At 39.2% G+C, this 22,502-nt stretch overlaps 4 protein-coding genes across 5 annotated transcripts; 1 reads left to right on the forward strand and 3 right to left on the reverse strand.

The window, feature by feature from the left end:
- Positions 1–988: 988 nt before the first annotated feature.
- Positions 989–1,993, reverse strand: LOC115691823 (uncharacterized). Its single transcript, XM_030618559.2, has one exon. It carries the CDS (start codon positions 1,991–1,993, stop codon positions 989–991), a length of 1,005 nt encoding a protein of 334 aa, XP_030474419.2.
- Positions 1,994–5,275: 3,282 nt separating this feature from the next.
- Positions 5,276–6,235, forward strand: LOC115691824 (receptor-like protein 9DC3). Its single transcript, XM_030618560.2, has one exon. The coding sequence runs from the start codon at positions 5,276–5,278 to the stop codon at positions 6,233–6,235; it is 960 nt and encodes a 319-aa protein (XP_030474420.2).
- A 2,988-nt stretch (positions 6,236–9,223) lies between these two features.
- Positions 9,224–11,546, reverse strand: LOC115691815 (dephospho-CoA kinase-like). The gene is made up of 3 exons (XM_030618549.2): positions 11,339–11,546; positions 10,205–10,350; positions 9,224–9,794 (listed from the first exon to the last, which is right to left on the reverse strand). Exons 1-3 carry the CDS (start codon positions 11,444–11,446, stop codon positions 9,356–9,358), a joined length of 693 nt encoding a protein of 230 aa, XP_030474409.2. The 5' UTR covers positions 11,447–11,546; the 3' UTR covers positions 9,224–9,355.
- Positions 11,547–18,581: 7,035 nt separating this feature from the next.
- Positions 18,582–19,861, reverse strand: LOC115691817 (thaumatin-like protein 1). 2 transcript variants are annotated; one of them, XM_030618551.2, is made up of 2 exons: positions 19,714–19,861; positions 18,582–19,520 (listed from the first exon to the last, which is right to left on the reverse strand). In XM_030618551.2, the coding sequence occupies exons 1-2, from the start codon at positions 19,766–19,768 to the stop codon at positions 18,829–18,831; spliced, it is 747 nt and encodes a 248-aa protein (XP_030474411.1). In that variant the 5' UTR covers positions 19,769–19,861; the 3' UTR covers positions 18,582–18,828. The 2 variants fall into 2 exon arrangements, with proteins under 2 accessions (XP_030474411.1, XP_030474410.1); XM_030618550.2 differs by having other exon boundaries at positions 18,582–19,580; positions 19,714–19,783.
- Between the last annotated feature and the right edge of the window lie 2,641 nt (positions 19,862–22,502).

Raw genomic sequence — 22,502 nt, forward strand, 5'->3', positions numbered from 1 at the left:
ATGGGACCATCTACAGGATGCGTCCACTAGTACCATAAAATATCGAAATGGTCCACTTGGTGGTTGTATTGGTCCACAAATATCACCCTGAATTCTTTGCAGGAATAAAGGGGATTCAAGATCAACTTTTGTTATAGAAGGTTTGATAATGAGTTTTCCTTGTGAACAAGCTTCACAATTATAATCTTTGGACAACAATATCTTTGTATCCTTTAAAGGGTGCCCTTTTGTATTCTGGATTATTCTACGCATCATTGAAGCGCCAGGGTGACCAAGGCGATCATGCCATAATCCAAACTGATCAGGGTTTACCAATCTCCAGGATATGGTGGCGCAGGTTTCAACGGCCTTAATCATGACACAATACAAACCCATAGAAGAAGCTTCTAGCTTCTCATGGATGGTCTTCAGGCCCATCTTATAAGAGGTAATGCCAATATATTCTTTATTTTGCTCATAAATAGTCTCAATATGGTACCCATTACGGCGTACATCTTTGAAGCTAAGCAGATTCCTTTTTGATCTACTGCTTAGAAATGCATTCTCAATATGCAGGATGGTACCTTTTGGCAAAACAATTGTGGCATTCCCGAAACCATCAATAATCGGAATAGGACCTGATATTGTATGGACATGTGCCTTACGCAATGTCATACTCGAGAAAAAGTGTCTACTACGAAATATGGTATGTGTTGATGCACTATCAAGCAAACAAACATCTTTCTTTTTCTCGGTATTTTCCATTTGCTTTTATGTTGACAACTTCAGGTGTCAAGTATCATAAAATTTTCATATTAATTATAGGATCAAATAAAATTTCAAAATCATAAATATTATATCAGGTTCATAAGCATTTCATTGCATAACCATATTAAAGAACAATAAAAGGTAATACATTTAAAGAAAAGCAACTAGAAAAGAACTTATTAGAATCATAAAATTCGAAGTCTAAATTATCATCCACCAGTGTGATGCCTCATCAAAGTAATCAGAGGTCCTCAAAGAAATCAGAGACATCCAGGGATGCATTTGCTACTTCAGGAGCAAGAGGAGTCCCACCAACAGAGATATTGTTGGCCTTAACAGTGATTATGGCAACAGGATTAATTTCAATGGCATGAGATTCACCACGCTTACCCGTATTTTTTAAAGATGCCTGGTATAGATCAATAAAGTGCTTTGGCGTTCGACAAGTACGTGACCAGTGCCCAGTCATGCCACAACGATGACAAATACTTTCATTAGTCACCTTCTTTGGCTTCTTTTCTTTGTCATGATTCAGGCCAAAGTTAGATTTCCTAGGGCGGTTAAATTTCTTGCCACCCCTTTGAGGATTATATTCTTGCCTGTGCTTGTAGCCCTTAAAATGGCCAGTAATTTTCTCAGAGTTATCATGAGCTTCAGGCAATGCTTTTGAGCCAACAGGTCTAAGATCATGATTTTTGAGCAGCAATTCATTAGTTTGCTCAGCAGTGAGGAGCACAGAAATTAATTCAGAGTATGTGGCAAATTGACGCGGCCGGTATTGCTGTTGCAATACAATATTCGAAGCATGGAAGGTGGAGAAAGTTTTCTCTAACAGTTCCGCATCAGTGAGCTTGATACCGCATAACTCAAGCCGAGAAACAATATCAAATAAAGCGGAGTTATAGTCAGACACTGATTTAAAATCTTGTAGTCTGAGATTTTGCCAGTCATATTGTGCTTGAGGAAGGATAACAGTCTTGGTATGATCATACCTATCCTTCAACCTCTTCCACAGGGTCTGAGGGTCTCGAACGGATAAATATTGAGTCTGCAGGCTCTCATGCAAATGACGACGAATAAAAATCAGTGCATTTGCTTTATCTTTTGCATTTGAGGTTCCGTCTTCTGTAATTGCATTAGCGAGATCTTGCCCTTGGAGGTGCATTTCCATGTCAAGGCACCAGGATAGATAATTATTTCCACTCACTTCCAGGATGTGGAATTTGGGCTTTTCAATATTTGCCATAATTCTTGCAAAACAAATGAATCCTTAAATTAATTAGAAGGATTTCCAAATATCCACCGCCACTTCAGGAGCAGAAGAATACTTTTAGATTGGAAATTGGCTTCGGGCCAAGAAAAGAAAAATGAAGAATTGATAGGAGAAGATGAAGTATAAGTTGATTAGTGAAAACAAAGAGAACACTTACCTTGCAAAAATTATTTACTCAATTGGTAGATCTTCGTGCTGATAATGTGTTGTAAAATATTGCGTTGCAAGAATATAATAGAGAGAATAGAGAGAGATTAAGTAGAGAAAGTAGATAAACACCAAAGATGGTAGAGAAAGTCAGAGGAGAAATTTTATTTTCACTGTATATTTTCCTCTTTCATTCTCTTCTTCTGTTCTGAATTTTCTTACACAATGACCAAAACTAAGCTCGTATTTATAAGAAAACAAGGATGCACATATCATTAATGTCAATGTATTGAATATATATATTGAATAGGGAGATGGGCATTCATTGGAGATGTATGTAGAATGTAGGTTACAAATGTACCATAATAGGTACATTGAATATTCATTCATGTATGTAGGTTACGAATGTGCCATAATAGGTACATTGAATATAATGAATATTCATTCATGTATTTCATAATAATTAGCAAAATTAAAAAGTTTAGAACTGAATTTGTCACCATATTAGAGGTTTAGGATTTTGTGGATAATTATTCCCACTTTTGCCTAATGTATTTGACTAAACTAGCAAATCTTTTTTTTTCTTTGCTAAGACTTGTAGAATGATTATTTCCATCAAATCACATCCTAAGACTTTGGCTGTGTGTAGCATGAGTCTACTTTGGATTTAGAAGAGGTTTCTATTTTGGATTTAGAAGAAGGAAATGGTACGTTTGGTGGCACCGGAGCCACTGGAAAAAAAAAAAACAAAAGTCATTAAGAATGACAGTAATTAGGGAATTGCTTGTTATCCTTAATCATCAATTTATCTCATGAAGAGGTTTCTAATATGGATATAGAAGAACGAAATGGTAAGTTTGGTGGCACCGTAGCCACTAAAAAGCAACAAAAAATTTACAAAAGTTTACTCTTTGGGTAAGTAAGATTTACAAATGTTGGTGTGCAAAATTTCACTCTTCAAATACTAATAAGCAACACTTGGAATTACGATTGAAAATGTGTTGATTAACGCACCATCAAGAAGGCACAACCGTTCGACATCTTCAAATAGCATACAAGCGATAGAAATTTCACGTTTATAGTATAATTCTGAATAAGTTATTTGAGCAAAATTCCCACTCATAATGATCAACAAATCGAATATACTTGTAGAATGATTATTTCCATCAAATCACATCCTAAGACTTTGGCCATGTGTAGCGCGAGTCTATAAGCTTTTTCCATTTTTTAGAGTGACTTTGTTTTCAATCAATCCAAGTGTCTTTTCAAATTTGTATAGTGCATGAATGGCCAAAGCAGCATGAAATTTCAATGATGGAATTGCTTTTCGCTTCCTATAAAAGGTTCTCCTATGAAAACTAACTCCATCAAAAAGAAGAAAAACAACACAAAAATATGGCACCCTCATTATTCTACATGTTTTGTACTTGGATCATCTTCCTTGCTATGTTTTCTACTTCATTTGCTAATGCCCTCTATCATGCAGATGAGAGCTCTTCCTTGATGGAATTCAAGAGAAGTTTTCAAACCAGCTGAGCAGATTCATTTTCAATACAACTTGGGTTATCCGAAGGCTGAATCATGGTCACTAGATGGACATGGAGATTGCTGCTCATGGGATGGCGTCGAGTGCGACAAGGCCACTGGTCACGTGGCAGGCCTTGACCTCAGTAACAGTTGTCTCTTTGGTACCATAACTTCCAACACTAGCCTCTTTCACCTCCACCACTTGGAATCACTCAATCTTGCTTGGAATGACTTCAACACTTCCACAATCCCACACGGCTTCGGCAATCTTTCTAGGTTACGCCATCTTAATCTCTCTGGTTCATACTTTTTGGGGAAAATCCCATCAGATATCTCACAGCTCTCAAGATTAATTTCCCTTGATTTGTCTTTTGCATGGGTGTCTCTTGAGATGCCCAACATAAACAACTTTGTTTAGAACTTAACTATGCTGAGAGAACTCGATCTCTCTTATACAAGCATGCCATCACCTTTCCCAAATGTACTTGCAAACTTCTCCTCTTTGAAGTCGCTTAAACTTATATCTTGTCAATTGCATGGAGAATTTCTAGTAAGCATCTTTCAGTTACCAAACCTAGAATTCCTTGACATCAGTGACAATGAAAACCTTTCTGGTTTTATTCCGGAACAACATTGGGGTAATCGCTTGAAATCAGTCTCTACATGGCACAAATTTTTTAGGGGAAGTACCCATTTCGATCGGAAACCTCGTTTTCTTGAACAAATTATCAATTTGGGATTGTCATTTCTTAGGTTCACTTCCCATTTCACTAAGTAATCTTTATCAGCTTGCTTATTTGGATATATCAGTTAATAAATTCCAGGGTCAAATCCCCGCTTCCTTCGCTAATCTCACCCAGCTGTCAACTCTATATCTCCGTTCCAATAATTTCAGCGGTGGTATTTGGCATTGGCTTGTCAACTTGGCAAAACTCACCTATTTGGAACTTTCAGGTATTAGTTTATCCAGTAGCAAGGTTCCTCAACCAAAAAAGAAAACAAATTGTTGAGATTCACTTGATAGCCAAACTAACCGTCCATGTTTCTTTACATTTGGCAGATGTTCAGCTAATTGGTCCAATTCCATCTTCATTTGAGAACCTTACGCAGTTGGTTGAGCTTGACCTTTCATCCAACTATTTGCAAGGTGAAATTCCAAGCTCATTATGGGAACTCATGGATCTTGAATATTTGGATTTTAGTGGGAATAATTTGAGTGCCGTCGTGGATTTACACAAACTCAAGAGCTTGAGAATGTTAAATTTGAACTCCAGCAACATATCTTTTGTCATCAAGATTGAGATGAATGCCACTTTTCCAAAACTTTCCACTTTAATTTTAAATTCATGCAACTTACATAGGTTCCCAAAGTTTTTAGGCTACCTAAGCGGATTAGAGTGGGTAGATCTTTCACACAGTAAAATCGGGGGGAGTACTCCTACATGGATGGGGAATGGTAGCAGAGAATCCTTATGATATATGGATCTTTCTCACAATTTTCTAACTAGCTTTGGGAACAACCAGATCAATCTGCCACTACCCAAGTTGACCTATCTTGACATTAGTTCTAACTTGCTCACAATGGAACTCCCTACTCCACCTCCATCAGTGACTTATTACAACATCCTCTTCGGAGAAATTCAATCTATTTGTAGAGCAAGATCCCTCTTTGTTCTTGATTTGTCCAACAATAGTTTGAATGGCACAATTCCTTCTTGTCTAGGAAATATCGATTCTTTGTCAATTTTGGATCTTGGGAAAAATAAACTTGAGGGCACGATTCCTCATGCTTACCCAAAAGGTTGTGCGTTGATATTGATTGACCTCACAAAGAATCGATTGCAAGAGCCTATCCCAAGATCTTTGGTGAATTATACAATGCTAGAGTATTTGAACCTTGGTTACAATCAAATTCTCGATGGGTTCCCTCCATGGCTATCTGAATTGACCAAGCTGAAAGCTATTATCTTGAAATCCAATAAGTTACATGGTCCAATAAAAACATATCGAAGCCAATTTAACTTCAGCAATTTGCATATCATGGACCTTTCCAATAATAGTTTCAATAGTGAACTTCCTTCCAAGTTGTTGAAGAGTTTCCATGCCATGGAAGTGGTTGTTAGTCAAGATCAATTGGAATATATGAATACTTTTGAAGTGATCCCTTCGTCCTTGTCTACAGTTGCTAGATCTTTATATTATGAGATGAAGTTGACAAATAAAGGAACGGAAAGGGAATACTTGAAAGTTCCATTTGCGCTTATGCAAATTGACCTCTCCGATAACAAATTCAAAGGACACATACCTGATCTCATTGGAGATTTGAAGTCACTTGTTTTGCTTAACCTTTCAAACAATATTCTCTCCGGTTCCATCCCACCTTCCTTAGCAAATTTGACAAAGCTCGAATCTCTAGATCTTTCTCAAAACAAGCTCTCCGAAGAGATCCCTCAACAGCTAGCTCAACTTACATTTCTTTCATCCTTCAATGTCTCCCATAATCAACTATCGGGACCAATACCACGAGGAAGTCAGTTTTAACACATTTGCGAAAGATTCATTTTCCATGAATGAATTATGTGGTAGTCCCTTGCCAAAAAAATGTGCAACGGGTGGGGTTAACTTACCATTACCAACATCTTTCGGGGAAGAAATAGGCGAAGAGTTTCCGTTCAACTTGGATTGGACATTTGTGCTAATTGGCATTGGAGTTGGGTTTTTGATCGGCGTTGTGCTAGGGAACTTGATCATTGACGAGAAGAGTAGGTGATTCTTACACTACTCCAAGAGAATGGCCAAACGATGGAAAAGATCGGGAAGGCACTGAACAATAAAGAGTTGTACATGCAGTAACATACTTTTGTAACACTTATCATTAATGTAATCTTTTGTGTGTTTAGTTTGTGCTAGAAATAAGAAAAGATAGAGCATATAATATTCCTCTTATTGTTATATCGTTCATTTGAATTTAACTAGAAGAACGATCACACAAGCTAAACTAGTAGACGTGAAGACACAAGAGCGAGGCCAAACAGTCCTCATTCAAAGCAGAATTGATCCTGACCTTCATGTTAATGTGATAAGCAGCGAACACCTCAAATCACAGATTCAATTTACCTTCGATATTACACGCTTAATGGCCTTCCTAAAATCGACACTTATGTATTAAATAAAAAATAAAAAAAGAGTCAAATACGAGCAATACAAAATATGAAAAAAACTATGCAGAAATATAAAATTAAGTCCAAATAGTCTTTTTATATGAGATAATTTAAATGATCTGAGACTGCTCTAACTAAATTTTTTACATAAAATAATATGAGCACGAAAAGATAAGTACATTTTGGGACATAGTGACTTGATGACCAAAAACGAATGCTCCAAAATTTAAAAAAGAAAAATCAATATTGTTGTAGATATCATATTTTCCTATCAAAACGATTGTAACAAATCATCTTCTACACGCACAAAAAAAGAAAATATAATAATAACGTCGACGATACGTTATATATTCTTTCTTTGGTCAAGTCATCTTGGTCATGCCTGTGCCTTCCGTCCACTACCACCCACGTAAGTCTTCTTCATGACCGAATGTTGACAGAGGATTTCAACGCTCGAAATTCCGAACAACAACTTTGACCTGAGTAAGACAGCAGCGTGACTAACGTGGGTTTCTTGTGTGCGTTCATATTTTTAGGCTTTTCCTATGTTGTTCGTGCATAAAAATACGGCCAAAAAGAATGCTCTCTACCATGATTAAAACTTTAGGATGTGGATAATAAAAGTAATTAGGATGCGGATCCTAGTATTAGGAGATTAAATCGACCCATATGTCCTATTTGACTTAGCTTAGGGTAGTAGCTTGTGTTGTCGCACTTGATCTGTCTAAACTAGGAGGAATCCTAATTCAAAGATCAGTTCGCAGATGATATTAAGTCCATAATTTTAGCATGTCAGTACACATCCTATGTATTGGGAATTTTTAAGCAACCACGTCCTATATAATTGCTTGTGTAGAAATGAGAAGATATAACATATGCTATGTTTTGAATACGATGCTCCGCATAGCGTTCTTGCAACATGTGTCATCTTTTCCTTTCGAGGTACTTTGAGTAAATTCACATTATACCATTTTTTGACATCATAAAAAACGTCACTCACCACAAGTATTTCAATTACCATCCATCTATTCTTCCTGCGATTGTTTGATCTCAACGAATGAAAAGTTGATTGGTCAATAAAATTGGAGAAACGGTCTAATACCGCATACATCATTAAAATTTGGTATATGAATGTTCGTTTGGTCAATGAACCCAAAGTTGTTCGTTGTTAATGGTCTTTCACAATTCTTTGACATATAGACAATGTGCAATCAATTAATATCGTCATTTAATTAATTTGATCTAATAAAATGAACCATAATTTGTCCTCTCACCTCAAATAATAAGTTTGACAAGTAAAGATCAGCGGAGGCGTAGCAGCTTGGGCGCTTGCTGAACTTACACGGTGGCCCCCAAAATCTGTCGTTGAATTCTGCAAGTTTTCTCGGTGAGGGAGTGGAAACCGAGAGAGAAAGTCTTCGTGCGTGTCCTTCGTTGACCTCCAGAGAAATTGCCTCTCTCTCTCTCTATTGTGCTTCACACCTCCCACGACTTTCTTCACTGTATGATGGTGTGTTGGTGAAGTCTCCAAAGTGGGCGTGCTCTCCTTCAGCAAAAGCGGTGAAAAGGAAATCAAAATAAACCACCAGCACTCCTTTTTGCTTCGGACCGATCAATGGATTTCAACGTGCAGCCTTTTCTTTTCATCTTCCCGAGCTCTCCTTTCTTATGCGACTTTTAGAGGCCTCCTTTCTCTCTCGTGTTTCGATTGTGTTTTCTCTCCATGTTTCCCCAAGTCCAACCGCAGCCGATCCAACTAATTAACTACTAATGTAAATGTACCTAATATCTATATGTAATTTAACTAATATTTTTGTTTATGAATCGGGATCGATCCCTAATTTTTTATGCAATAAATGTCTAACTGGATCGCCAAAGTTTAGGTGTTAAGTGCTATGTATCCTTCGAATTTGTCATGGGAGAGGTCAATTTGCATAAGTGCATATGGAACTTTCGAATATTCCCTTTCTATGCCTTTATTCATCAATTTCATTCCATAATCGATAGTTTGTCCAAAATATGTAAACACGTACGAAGGGAGTATACTCACGTATTCCAACCGTTCTTGACCAACAGCTACTTCCATGGCATGGAAACTCTGCAACAACTGCGAAGGAAGTGCACCATTGAAACTGTTTTCGGAAAGGTCCATGATATGCAAATTGCTGAAGTTAAACCAATATTTTCGAAGAACATATATCTGTGATTTATGAGCTATATCTGTGATTATTTCTTGACATTTCTTGACAGAGAAACTCACTGGACAATAATAAGCAAGTCGCAAGAATTATCACATATGAGTCCAATATATCTGCGTATTAATGTGTATGCTGATGTACTCACAGATAACATGTGCATCCTGTTCATAATGAAGATGGGAACTGCTCATTTTATTATTGAGTTATTTGCTTTAGTACCAAAAACATCTGCGACAAATTTCTGATATTAAACAGCGATCGACAAATTGGACATTCTATTGTAGCTTGAATAACAATCACCTTTACAAGGATGCTTTTCTGAATGCCAGAACACCGATGGTGATTGAGAAAAAAGCCAACAAAGCTCCTTGTCTAGAAAGTGCAAATTCTGTCCATGCCAAGGGCCTCATGACTTGGAACAGTGCCTTCTGGAACTGCTCATTTAAGTCCTCTAATGATCCAGTGTTGTCAATTACTATGTCTGCCTTAGACCTTTTCAAATCCAACGGCATCTGATTATTTATCCTGTTCCTAGCATCTTCCTTTCTTGTTCTGTCTCTTGCCAGAAGCCGTCGAAGCTGAGTTTCTGGATCGACCCAGACAACAACAATGGGCTGTGTCCACTTATCCATCTTTGCCTCAAACAATAATGGGATGTCAAGAACAATAACCTTAGGTCCTTCCAACCAAAGTTCCAAAATTTCTCGGAAGATGCCGGATGATATGTAAGGAGCCAGCAGCCTACACATAAGTAAGCACAGAAAGCTTCAGGAAATTAGAAGATTAGAAGGTTTCTTATCTTGAAGTTCAGTGCAACTGTTAATGCATCATTCAAACAAACATGAAAAAATCCAAGGTGCGTCATTGGCTTCAGAATGAATAATTCAGCTATGCCCAAGGCAATGGAGGTGCAAAAATTTCAGACTGATATCACAAATTTACAGACAGCGACTACATCCCTGACGGATTAAAAAGAACTCAAAAATTATAATTTATCCCCTGTTTCATCAAAGCAAGAAATTACCCTAGTCGAGCAGAGTCTTATGCATCTGTACTTATGCAAGGTAAATTTGCTGTTGTGTCCAGCATGCTTCGATCCCCATTTTGAAGCTAGAACTAAGACTGCAAGTTTAGTTCAGATTTACCATTACCTATTCAAAACTTGACGCTTTGCAGGATCAGAAAAGACAATTTGGCCCAACTTTGGCCTATCAACTTCTCCATCAGCTTGTAGAATCTCCTCCCCAAACGCAGCGACAACTTTTTTCCATCCACCAGTCCCTTTCTTTAATACATCCTGCAAGCACAAGAAGGAATTTAAGAATTCCAAGAAGGAAAATAAAGTCTTCAAGCCCTGTCAAGTGGCAAGATGCCATCCTCACTACTAGAGGTGGCAAAATGGGTTAAAATATGGATTTTTTAAAATTTTAATAATGAGTTGGATTGGGTTTATCAAAATAGAGCGCAACTAAAAAATGGGTTTTAATGGGTCTTTCGTAGACCCATTTTGAACTCATTAGTAACTCTGGCACCAAAAGCTTAGTGCAGTTGGGGAAGTGATGAGATGAGATGAGTGAGGGAAAAATAAAAGCTTACTGCCCCAAAACCCACTAACCCACTAGTACTCACTACATGGATCAACACAACTGTTGAAACTTGCTAGAACAAGAATAACTCCCTGCAGTATTTTACGTGTACTCTTAAGCGAAACTATCTGCCCATTGTTACATGACACAGTATAAGGTTGCAATACTCTATCATCTCGTAAAGGGAAAAATCATGAGTATATAGACATTCACAAAAGCTTAAAGTAGGAGGGACACTGAAAAACAAAATGCAAAGCTCCTTAACATGGAAACTATTTAGCCAATAACAAAAGCATCAATTTACCCAGTCGAACAAGAAAGTGAGATCTTTCAAGGAACGGCACTCTCAAGTTTGCACATTGTTTCTCCTTGTTGGAGATTCCAACTTCTAGAACATCCCCTTGTTTTTCATATTTCTCTTAAAGAAGGAAAGAAATCAATAGTAAACATACTCGACGAATATAAATAAACCATCTACCATCCCCTTGCTTTCATATTTTTAGACAGAATTTGATGTACATATCGTGATTGATTTACAGTCATCTACTTCAGGAAAACTCTCAAAACATCCTTTTCAAAGATCACTGTAACAAACCAAAATAAGGGAACATTCTTGAGGAATATAACGTGAATCATAACTAGGCAGAGAAATCAATAGGACCAATAATCATAACTTAAGCAATATCAACGAGAAAATACATGAGCAACGATGTCGGCATCAACAACAGGGACACCATGGGCCTTGAAAAGGTTGGAGACTGTACTATTCCCTGATGCAATTCCACCGGTTAGACCGACTATCCTCATTCTTCTTGTTTAACTTCAAGTTATCAGATCAAACACTCTGAAAAGTTGGGACACGATCTGTTTACTACAAACAAGAAGAAAAGGTATATTCGTCATTCTCGCTTCATTACCAAAATCAACATCTACATGTAAACCTTAAATGGCACAACATCTACATACAATTAAATCTGATAAAAAACAAGTCAGTTAGGCTGGTAAAGATAAACATTGAATATAACTTTTGATGAGAATCACCAAGATTTAATATTTTAATATTTTATTATAAACATTAAATCAATATTTCATTGTTATTTCCAATTCGGAAAACCGGGTCCCTGGCCGGGCTCTTAAAACCCGGCCTGAGCAAGGACCGAACGCCGAGTCCTGCTTACCTGGGCCATGGAGCGGATCGGGCTCCTGTGTTGAGCCCCGTCCGCCTAAGGCCCAATCCCCTAAGGCCCTAATGCAAAACTTAAACCCAACTTTTAATTCCTCCTATCTTACCCAAGGCCCAGTCCATTTTCCCATTTCGGCTAGCCCAGACCTAAAATACCAAGTAGAGCCCAAAACTAAACAAATAAGCAAAGATAAATCCGTCTCACTAGAAGTAACAAACAAAGCCCATAATATCCCATCTCTTCCCCCTTCACAGCATCATTCCCGGAACATCAAATATTATTATTATTATTTTTTTATTTCGACATTAAGACTTTAAAATCAACAAAAGAAAGCCTCACTTATGGACAAAAAGTCTCAAGACATCAAGCGAAAGCTCCCTGTTGTCTAACACTCAGCACCCACGGCAACCCAGAAACTAAACGGTCCCCCTCCCGATCGGACTCCAACTCCGGCTGCGTTATATATTCATCTCCGACCACCACCGTTCATCGCTTACCACATATCAATCTAACACCACCGGGCCATATCACTGATCATCACCTTGACTCACTACTGGAAAACCAAATTCACACCCGATGACTACCATCACGCCGGCCGTTCGTCACTTCAATGGAAAAGACACATTATATCTTGAACAAAATGCACAGATGCAGCGACTTCATTGTTCATGAAAATCAAGCTAAACAACTAATGACCGAACAAATCGCGTCAACAAGTGCCTACGGATTCGAACAGAAGTAGAAGTCATTTCTTAAACACTTCTTCTCATGCGCTCGACTAAAAGTGATGGCATTCCGAATCTCCGATGAACCGACATTTTGGTGTCAGGTTCATCCTACATCAATCAGAGGACATCTCAAGTTGATGAAAACACTTCAAACAGATCTAAGATACGCTTTCACAGAAACAAACAAAGCTTCGGTCTCATTTTAGAACAACATTAACTGAGGCATTATATCAAACACGTGGTGAGCACCGATGAAGGAGGAGGTGTTAATCGTTTTAAAATTCGAACTCAAGTCTAGACCTAAAGAAATCAATAAGAAACACTCAGGAAGTCAGCCATATCAACTCATTTAAACCCAGCATGCGCGGCTTGAAGACGAGCCGAGTCGAGAACTCTGAACCAAGCGACTAAAGAACTCACCGGAAATGTTGGGAATCGGGAGAGGGAGGACGTCGGCAGGAGGTCGTCGGACGGCGACCTCTTTCCTTGCCCAAAAGTAGAACAATCTAGGTTGCCACGGTGACAGGTGCCACGCTCGCAAGGGTCAGGATGTGCCGCGTGTCATGCTCCGATTCACTGGTTCTATAAGTTGAAACTTTGTTTTACCATACCCGAATTCCTAAATCAAATGTCTCAAAAAAATTAGAAACCAATGAAATTCTAATTTTTATCGGCCTATGGTTAAAAACTTTTAGCGCTTTTTATTTTTTAATCCAATTTAAATAAAAATTAAGTTAAAAAACCGAGGTCATTTTAGTGCTTTAGTATAACAAATGTGACTCGAACAATCCACGAATAATTCGAATTTTATATACAACAAAAACTCTAAACCGAGGCACGACACACTTCTTGCGAGAACCTCAAATCATAGATTCAATTTCCTAAAATCGGCACGAATGCATGCAACCGGTATGACCGAAGAGACTACAACATGAATTCCTCGAGACCAAACTTGAATTTAGCAAAGAAAGTCAACAGTCGAAGTGTGAACCAGCGATAAGAAAGGAAGCGTGCAGAGATCAAAACAGAGGATACCAGACCTACCTATATCGTCCGAGGTAATCAAACGAACACTCTTGAAGGCTCTCGGTTCCAACACGGAGGGGAATACAAGACTTCAAAATTCGAAAATACTTCTACACAAAGTTCATTCACCGCAACAAACATGCATACTAAAACAGTTGAGGAAGCCAATCAGTCACACAGAAGGCATTCGAATGAGAGGTTAGATGCAAAACTAATAGGGAAGGAGCCACGGCCAGGTTAAAGTAAAGTCAACGAAGCACACTCGAGGTCATTGCTCGGACGCAACTGGTTTTCACTCTAGCGGAGGCGAATGCTCTCGGTCTCCACTCCACGGAAACAGAGCACGAGAGTTTGACCTTGAAGGTGAGGGAACCGGAAGGAGGAGGCCTCTGAGCCGTGAAGAGAGAGTGAACGAGAATCGAAGGCGGGCGGTGATAGGAGCAACCGAGAACAGAGACGGACGGAGTACAATTGTGGAGGTGAGGCGTGATGTGCTGGGACCGGTTACTACAACAATCGGCAGAGAGTATGGAGGAGGAAAAATATGAAGATGGAAACCGGAGGTGGTGGAGGTTACGGTAGCCGAAGAGTGGAGAGAGGATGGACGGTGATGTAGCGGCCGGAACTTGAAGGCGAGGGAAGTGGTGGCTGGCGAGGGGAGGACTTGAAGTGGTTTGGGTGAACTTCGATAACAAATTCTCTGGTGTGTTCTTTCGATTCTTTTCTTTTATTATTATATTCTGCTAGTGAGAATCGTTTGTTTGGGTTATTTTTCTGGAATCAGTGCTCGATTCCCAACACTTAAATGTTGGACATTGCGGATAACGTATTATTAATGTCATAGCCTTTCGAGGGTGTTTAAAGGTCATTTGTCATTATAATTGCAAGCAATGCATGCTGGAATTTATTGAGGGTCTCGGTTTATGCATGGAATTGAAGGGCATTGATGGAGATAATTCGAGGTTGAATTTCACGGTTCATGTAAATATATTGGTATGTGATTCATTTCTAAGGCTTTCGGTTGGATTGAATTTCATTTGAATAGGTGAATTGTGGGTTACATGTGTTTGAACGTTGCTGGTGGTTTCGGCTTAGGCTTTGATCTTGGAAGAGGTTGCGGTGATTTAGGGGTTGAGTTGCTAGTTCATGTAGATACATAGGCATACGATCCATTTCATGTCATTTTAATATAGTTTAGTGTAATTTCCTTAGCATAAATAGTTAGGTTTGCTTATGATAGGGGCGTCTTTAGCTTACCAAGTTTTAGGATCGTAATAAAAGAAGAATCCTTTAAGTAAATAGGTCTCTTTAAGATAGTGGCGTTTTTAGCATATCGGATTTATCAAGGCCGTATATATTTAAGTAAATAGGTCTCCCGGGCCTCAATAACAAGGCCGTGTGTATTTTTTGCCCGACATCATATCGGAATTGCTCAAAAGGCTTTTGGGATCACCGTCTTCAATTGGAAAAGTCACAGCCATGCACATCCAGAACAGACCACAACAACACTCTTCCTCATCTATCGCCCTTCGTCAATCGGTTAAGCCGCAGTCACTGTTGCGTAATATAGCGTGGGGGCAAGTAAATCGGTCAAAATAGTCAAAAGGAAGGAAAGGAAATTCATTGACCGCAAGCTCTTCTATTTTAGGAGAGGAGCTCTCATCAGAAGCAAGAAGAGAAGTCCAGAGAAGTTGAGAGCTCAAGAGAACAGAGGCGTGAGCTTGGAGAAACTTGTGCGTAGAGAGAGTCCATCGAGTTGAGTTATTAAATACTGTGGGTATTAGGCATATACTAGGGCTAGGAAACACTCGAGTGTGTGTGAGTGATTGTAATATTAAAATTCTCCGATTTATTAGTGGATTATTTGTCAGCTTCTCCCCGAATGCAACGTATTGGTTCGACATTTCGATTATTAGTGGATACTGAACCACGTAAATTGCTCGTGTCATTTTATTGTTCCTCATTTTATTTCTCTGTCGACTTCTATAGCTCTCGATTAAATTGCAAAGCTTATGATCCGCTTCCGCTGTGTCACCAATATATACAACAGTCACCAAGGTCATATCCGATCGCAATTCTCGCAGCAACCCCAACTGCTCATGACCTGGTTTGCACCTACGCCGGTGGTTCCGGACGATGCTCGTCCTATCGTCACATTGTCCAGTGGTCACAGAAGCTTTGTGCGTTGTTTTGGTCCTGACTCACTGTACGCATAGTCACTTCGCAGGTGTCGACACCATTTCAAGAGTAATCGTTCGTTCCAGGTCACAACAGATGCTATTTCAAGTAACCCGCCATAACGGGTGCTAAAATGCTGGTGTCATTGTACAACAGGAGTGAAGAACAATAATGGAATATTCTCATATCGAAATTAACTTTTGACGTGATTATGGACAACGAATGTTTAGAAAGGAGTAAAAGAACGATGAATACACGAGAGACAGCTTTTTTTCTCCCTTTTTTATGGGTAAATAACAGAACAACATAAAACAAAACAAGTCAAGTTTCATCGTCTAAAGCATACGTGCTCCCAGCGGAGTCTACATACAAGAGCTCTTTAATAACATCTGGAGAAAAGGGATAAATAACAAGCTGCAGTTATTGTTCCTTTGCAAGTAGGGCCAAAGCTTCCGATGCAACCATCTGCTTCTCTGAATGCGTGCTCAATTTTGTATTCGTACAGCTCTACAAGCAAGTTCCTGCATTCAGCTAAAAGGGGTTCCATCAGTAAATTACTCCTATGGGTGCCTGCAATTGCTTGAACAACAGACATGCATCCATTTCGATGTGCAAATGGGTAACATTATTTGCTAATTCTAATATAAGGCCATCTCTTGGCACCATGTTTTTGCCGCGATGTGTCACCGTCCGTCGGAGCTTTTATAGTTCCTAAAAGATTTATGCTTGCTCGTATTTTGTCATAATCACAGATATTTTGTCATTATAAACTTTGGAGATGATATATAAAATCTACAAATATTTTCAATTGATGATTACGATCCTTTAATACTGTGATTCAAGAACTACGTAATACCGTCGGAAACTTCTTATTCATCAATTTACAAGATGGGCAAAAGTCTTCTTGCGGGTCTCTCAAGTTTGGTCGTTATGTGGAAAAAAATATAAGATGTCATTTATGAGGACTGACCATGCAATTATGATTGCACATGAACGATCAATCACGGCACCCATGGGAACGCGACCTAACTTGTACTTTGCCCATGTATGACCATTTTTTCGCTTTTGAAAAAAAATACCTACTTGCTTGTAACTCTTAACATCACTTAAAAAAAAAAAAACAGGGAGGCTTAAGCAATATGTTGAAATTGCACATCTCCGGCAAGACATACATACATAGTCATAAAGAATTACTTTATTAGACAAGGCCTTAGTATCTGTGCAAAAGAAAAACCGCCTAGATATTGATAGCCGGGAATGACGATGATTCTACTTACGTTAAGATGATAAGTGATACATAGAAAAATCGCGACCCCAAAAGACCCTCACATTTTGCCATGAGTCACCCCCACGTGTCCTTTCACATAAAGTTATGAAGTGGCTAAGAAGAAACCCAGAGTTTCTACCCACAAAAATTTCTGTTATCCTATAGGCGAATTGCGGTCATCACTCGTCATTAGGTGGAAATGGAGATTAGTGCTTGTGGGACGGTACAAAGTGCGACGAATTCAATAGTTACGTTGTTGGCGTAAACCTCAATAGCAGTCGTCTCTCTGGAACCACCGGTCTTTTTAATCTAGTTTGTCAAATCTGAAAGACGGGGAAAAGTCTTCTCGTGGGTCTCTCTAGTTTGGTCCTTATGTGAAAAAAAAAATACGAGATGTCATTTACGAGGACCAATAGTACAATTATGACTGCACATGAACCATCAATTGCGGTATGCGTGTGAATTGCGACCTAATTTTTTTTCCCAAAAGACTATTCGCTTATAACTCCTAACATTAATTAAAAAATGAAGGGATTAGGCAATATATTTAAATTGCACAACATCTACGGCCAGACATATATACATACATGGAATGTCGTTTCATCTTAATTGTGACTTTGTCAGTATATTTCATGTTAATAGTAAATTCACTTCTAAGAACTGATGGAAACAGTGACCCATCAGGAAGTCCAGTGGCTAGACCAATAGAATGCGCCTATTATTTACTCTCAAAATGTCCAAATTTTTAACTTATTTGTAGCAGGTGATATCTTGAGTCAAAAAATATTGAAACTGACGAGTTCATAAAACATTGCTTTCTGAGACTAGGTCTTAGAAGTTGCGAAAAAAAAAAAAACACCTAAATTTTGGCAGCCGCGATGACCCTCTGCTTATGTGAAGATGATGAGCCCTCCAAAGCAGAATAGTGAGCCCAAAAGACTTTGACATTTTGCCTTCAGTCAACCCACGCGTCCTTTCACATAAAATTATGGAGTGGCTAATACGAAGCCCCAGAATTCCCATCCACAAAAATTGCTATCCATAAAAACAATGGCAATACAATCTCCTCTGGCTCTTCTAGACATAATTGCTCTACTGCAAACACAAAAAATAAAAAATAAAAAAGACAATATCATGTCACCGTTATTAGTGTACATGCTTCGTACTTGGATCATCTTTTATCTCGGTGTTCTATGCGTGCTTTGCTAATTGGGAAATAAATGACTTCAAATTCTAAGTTGTAGTGACTACTTGTATTGTTGCTCAAAGAACGTATCAAAGTCAAAATAGAATTTTGCCTCTAGATAATATAAGATTGTCTCACGTCCATGATCGAAAGCTCGAGATTTGTTTCGTTCGTCGTTGTCTCTTATATTCGAGGAGATATATGAAGGATGCCGGGGAAGCTATTGAAATGACTCGTGAATGTATCTTAGACGATGGAATATATATATACATATAGAAGGATGGTAATTCCAAAGACGCAATTGGATTCACTTTCAATATATGCTTCCTCCTCGTATCAATCACTTGCTATAGCATTGTAGAGGCTTCCACAATTCAATTCTCAAATCGACTGATTTTTATCATTTAATCATCGGCACATTGCTTATTTTGTATAATCCATTATTCTCTCGGCAGATTACATTTAATTTTCCTAGTGGAAAATGAAACTACTCGCACGATCTCTCCATCCAGAGACGAGGATACAAATAGTTTCAGGCCAACCGAGACAACCCATGGACCTCATATTTTCACCTCGGAGAGGAAAATGGTCCATTCAAGTTCGGAAAAAGAGAGAACATGTTACGGACAGAATGTGATGAGATAATCAGCCCCACCCGCGCAAGTAAAAGTGCTGCTCTTGTCGTCGTAAGCGTAGCTGTAAGCTTGAGGGCACTGGTTCTTGAAAATCTTCGAGTAGTCCGTCGGCGGGCATGTGTCAGGCGTCCCATACGCCCCGGTGCAGCAGTATTGCGGCTTGTTGAGCGCCAGGCACGCGCTCTTGCACGCCACGATGCTCCCGTCCGACCCACGCACCGCCAGCTCCGACGGGCACACGGAGTTGACGTTGCCTGCGCAGCTGGTGGTGCTGCACCCGCTGCCGCTGCCCTGTGGGGTTGCAGAGAGGGGCAGGTTGAAGCCGTCCACGAGGCTGATGTCGTAGAAGTCCTGCTGGCCGGAGCCCGCTGGCACGAGAGTGAACTCCGCCAAGGAGGCCGGCGGGATCGCCCCTGCACCATTGCAGCTCACCTGGCCAGAGCCGCAGTCGGCGGTGGCGCAGACGAACTTACCGGAGGCATCAGTGGCGCAGCCCGTTCGGCCCCACACCCGGCCGGACCACGTGTCCGGGGCGTCATTGATCGAGGAGGATGCGCCCGTGGCAAGCTCGAAACCGGTTGAGGATAGCTGCCCGCCGCCCCCGCCGGTCAGCGTCCCGGGCCAGACTGTGTAGGGACAGTTGTTGGTGAAGGTGAGCGTGGCCGCGCAGGCTCCTCCTGCAAGCATGCATGCAAGCCATAAATCTTCATAACAAAGATGGAAATTTGAACGCAGGACTTTAATTTCCGAATCCCAAAAAAAGAACAAATAAAACTTAGGATCTTATTTTCTAGTTTCGGAAGAAGGTAATGTTAATGTAGAAATTTGTAATAGTTGAAAATAGAGAGATTATGATGACAATGTGCTTACTCGCGAGGAGGACTAGGAAAGGCAGGAGGAGGTACACAGATGCTCTTGCGTCCATGATCGAGGGTTTCAGATTTTTGTTTTGTTTATCGTTGTCTCTTATACAGGAGGAGATATATATATATAATGCCCGCGAAGCTAAGTTGAAATGACTTTGGGAAAGTGTTTTAGACGATGGAATAAAATGACTAATTTGTACATGAACCATCAATTGCGACATGAGTGGGAACGCAATCTAATTTGTACCTTGTCGATGCGTGACCATTTTTTTCCCTTTTGGAAAATAAAATGACTATTTGCTTATAACTCCTAACATTAATTTAAAAAAAAATGCAGGGGGCCTTAGGCAATATATTCAAATTGCACAACATCTACGGCAAGACATACATACATAGAATGTGACTTTGTCAGTACCTCATTTTTTCATGTTAATCGTAGATTCAATTAAAAGAACCGATGAAAACAGTGACTCATCAGGAAGTCTAGTGGCTAGATCAATAGAATGTGCTTGTTATTTACGCCCAAAATGTCTAAATTTGTCATTTATTTGTATCAAGTGATATCTTGAGTCAAATTGCGTACAAATTAAATTTTCCCATTTTATCCGATTGGAGGTGTACTAATTTAAGGTTTTTTATTGTGATTAAAAAATTAGTTCGGAGTAAATTTATCACATGTATACCAGTTTAGGATTTTTCGTGGTACTAACCCTAAAAACTATGGCATTACAATCTCCTCCGGCTCTTCTATGACATACGTGCTGTAATACAAACACAATTTTTTTTTTGAAAAAGAAGAAGAAGAAGACAGTATCATGTCCTTAGTGTTCATGCTTTATACTTGGATCAATTTTTATCTCGGTATTTTGTACATACTTTGCTAATCCAATGTGTCGTGCTGATGAGAGCTCGACCTTGATTCATTTAAGAGGAGTCTTGGGATCAACAGAGCGTATTCTCCTTGCATTTGTCTTAAACTTGAATCATGGTCGTCATCTGGTGGAAATGGAGATTAGTGTTCATGGGAGGGTGTGGAGTACTATGGATTTTGGGGTCATGCTGTTGGCCTAGACCTCAGTAGCAGTTGTCTCTCTAGTACCATTAGTCCTTTCTAATCTATTCCGTTGTGTTCACTTTTTATTGGAGCTTCAATAATTCCCGAGAGTTTTATGCTCATTCATAATTTATTGTATCTTTATATAAAATTCGAAAATAGTTTTAGCGATGATTGCGATTATTTTTTCGTGATTCGAGGGTTAGGAATGGAGAATGACTCCTGTTCGCCAACGTGGAAGTGGGGCAAAGGACTTTTCGCTGGTCTCTCAAGTTTGGTCTTTTCGTGGAAAAAATATGGGATGCCATTTAAGAGGACCTACCATGCAATTATGACAGAACATGAACGATGAATCACGGCTTGCATGAGAACGCGACCTAATTTGCCCCTTGTGGATCCGTGACCATTTTTTTCCCTTTTGAAAAAAAAAATGCCTATTTGCTTATAACTTTTAACATTACTTTAGAAAAAAAAAAAAAAGCAGGCAGATTTGGGCAATATATTGAAATTGCAAAGTATCTGTGGCAAAACATACACAATTAGTACGATCGATCTTAATCATCACTTTATTAGTAAGGTTTCTCATGTTGATTGTGGCTTCATTTATAAGAAGCTATGGAAATATTGACCCATGGAGGAGTCGAGCGACTAGACCAATTGAAGGTTCTTGTTTTTATGTCCAAAAGATCTAAATTTTCCAGTTGTTTGTATTAGGTGATTGATCAGGAATGGTGCATGTAGTCATATATTTATGTGACACTTATTAGTCATTAATGCTGTGTGTCTAATTCGAATTGAGAATGGTTAGAAATGAATTAAGATTCTTAGCTATGTTTACTTCATGTCAACTCACGCTTCCATTGGCTATTGAGTAGACGCTATCTTCTTGTCCGATATTCTATCTTCCTAACTGATTTTTCTCCCTTAGAAAATCATGTCATATAGTCGTATAAGGTAACATATATACGGGCAAGATACACGCACTAGTGCTTGTTGTGATTATGTGCCGAGTAGTCTTGGCTGTCATAGAGAATCTAATTTAGGACATATACTCATCCCAAAATCTAGTTCGGGGAAGCTAGTAGAGACCGAGGAGATAGATATGAAAGTCAATAAGTAATTTAATGGGAAAATTGTCCAAAAAGTCATAAACCTATTGCACTTTTACCAATTCAGTCATAAACTTTTTAATTTTGTCAATTGAATCATAAACATTTTCACTTCTTGCCAATTGAGTCGCAAACCTTTTTCACTTCTATACAGACGTCATATTACGAGGCACAACATTTCAACTTAATTTACGTATTTTCGCTCAATGTGTCATTTATTATCATATAATATTGTGTTTCAATATTAATTAGCAGAGTAGTGTACTTCTACACAAAGTTCATTCACCGCGACAAACATGCATACTAACACAGTTGAGGAAACCAATCAGACACACATGAGGCATTCGAATGAGAGGTTAGATGCAAAACTAATAGGGAAGGAGCCACGGCTAGGTCAAAGTAAAGGCAATGAAGCACACTCGAGGTCATTCCTCGGACGCAACCGGTTTTCACTCCGGCGGAGGCGAATGCTCTCGGTCTCCACCCCACGGAAACAGAGTACGAGAGTTTGACCTTGAAGGTGAGGGAATCGGAAGGAGGAGGCCTCTGAGCCGTGAAGAGAGAGTGAATGAGAATCGAAGGCGGTGACAGAAGTGACCGAGAACAGAGACGGACGGAGTACAATTGTGG

This window comes from Syzygium oleosum, unplaced genomic scaffold, assembly GCF_021117445.2.
Source record: "Syzygium oleosum isolate NSW1041296 unplaced genomic scaffold, Sole_v2.1 Sole_v2.14, whole genome shotgun sequence".
Lineage (NCBI taxonomy): Eukaryota > Viridiplantae > Streptophyta > Magnoliopsida > Myrtales > Myrtaceae > Syzygium > Syzygium oleosum.

Excerpts from the sequence above, each read along its gene's own strand:
- LOC115691823 (XM_030618559.2), bottom strand. The coding sequence starts at position 1,993 with ATGGCAAATATTGAAAAGCCCAAATTCCACATCCTGGAAGTGAGTGGA.
- LOC115691824 (XM_030618560.2), top strand. The coding sequence starts at position 5,276 with ATGGAACTCCCTACTCCACCTCCATCAGTGACTTATTACAACATCCTC.
- LOC115691815 (XM_030618549.2), bottom strand. The coding sequence starts at position 11,446 with ATGAGGATAGTCGGTCTAACCGGTGGAATTGCATCAGGGAATAGTACA. Across the intron at positions 10,351-11,338 it reads ATGCCGACATCGTTGCTCAT|GATGTATTAAAGAAAGGGAC; the intron begins GTATTTTCTCGT and ends TTGTGCTTGCAG. Across the intron at positions 9,795-10,204 it reads AAGCGTCAAGTTTTGAATAG|GCTGCTGGCTCCTTACATAT; the intron begins GTAATGGTAAAT and ends ACTTATGTGTAG.
- LOC115691817 (XM_030618550.2), bottom strand. The coding sequence starts at position 19,768 with ATGGACGCAAGAGCATCTGTGTACCTCCTCCTGCCTTTCCTAGTCCTC. Across the intron at positions 19,581-19,713 it reads TTTCCTAGTCCTCCTCGCGA|TCCTGCGTTCAAATTTCCAT; the intron begins GTAAGCACATTG and ends CGGAAATTAAAG.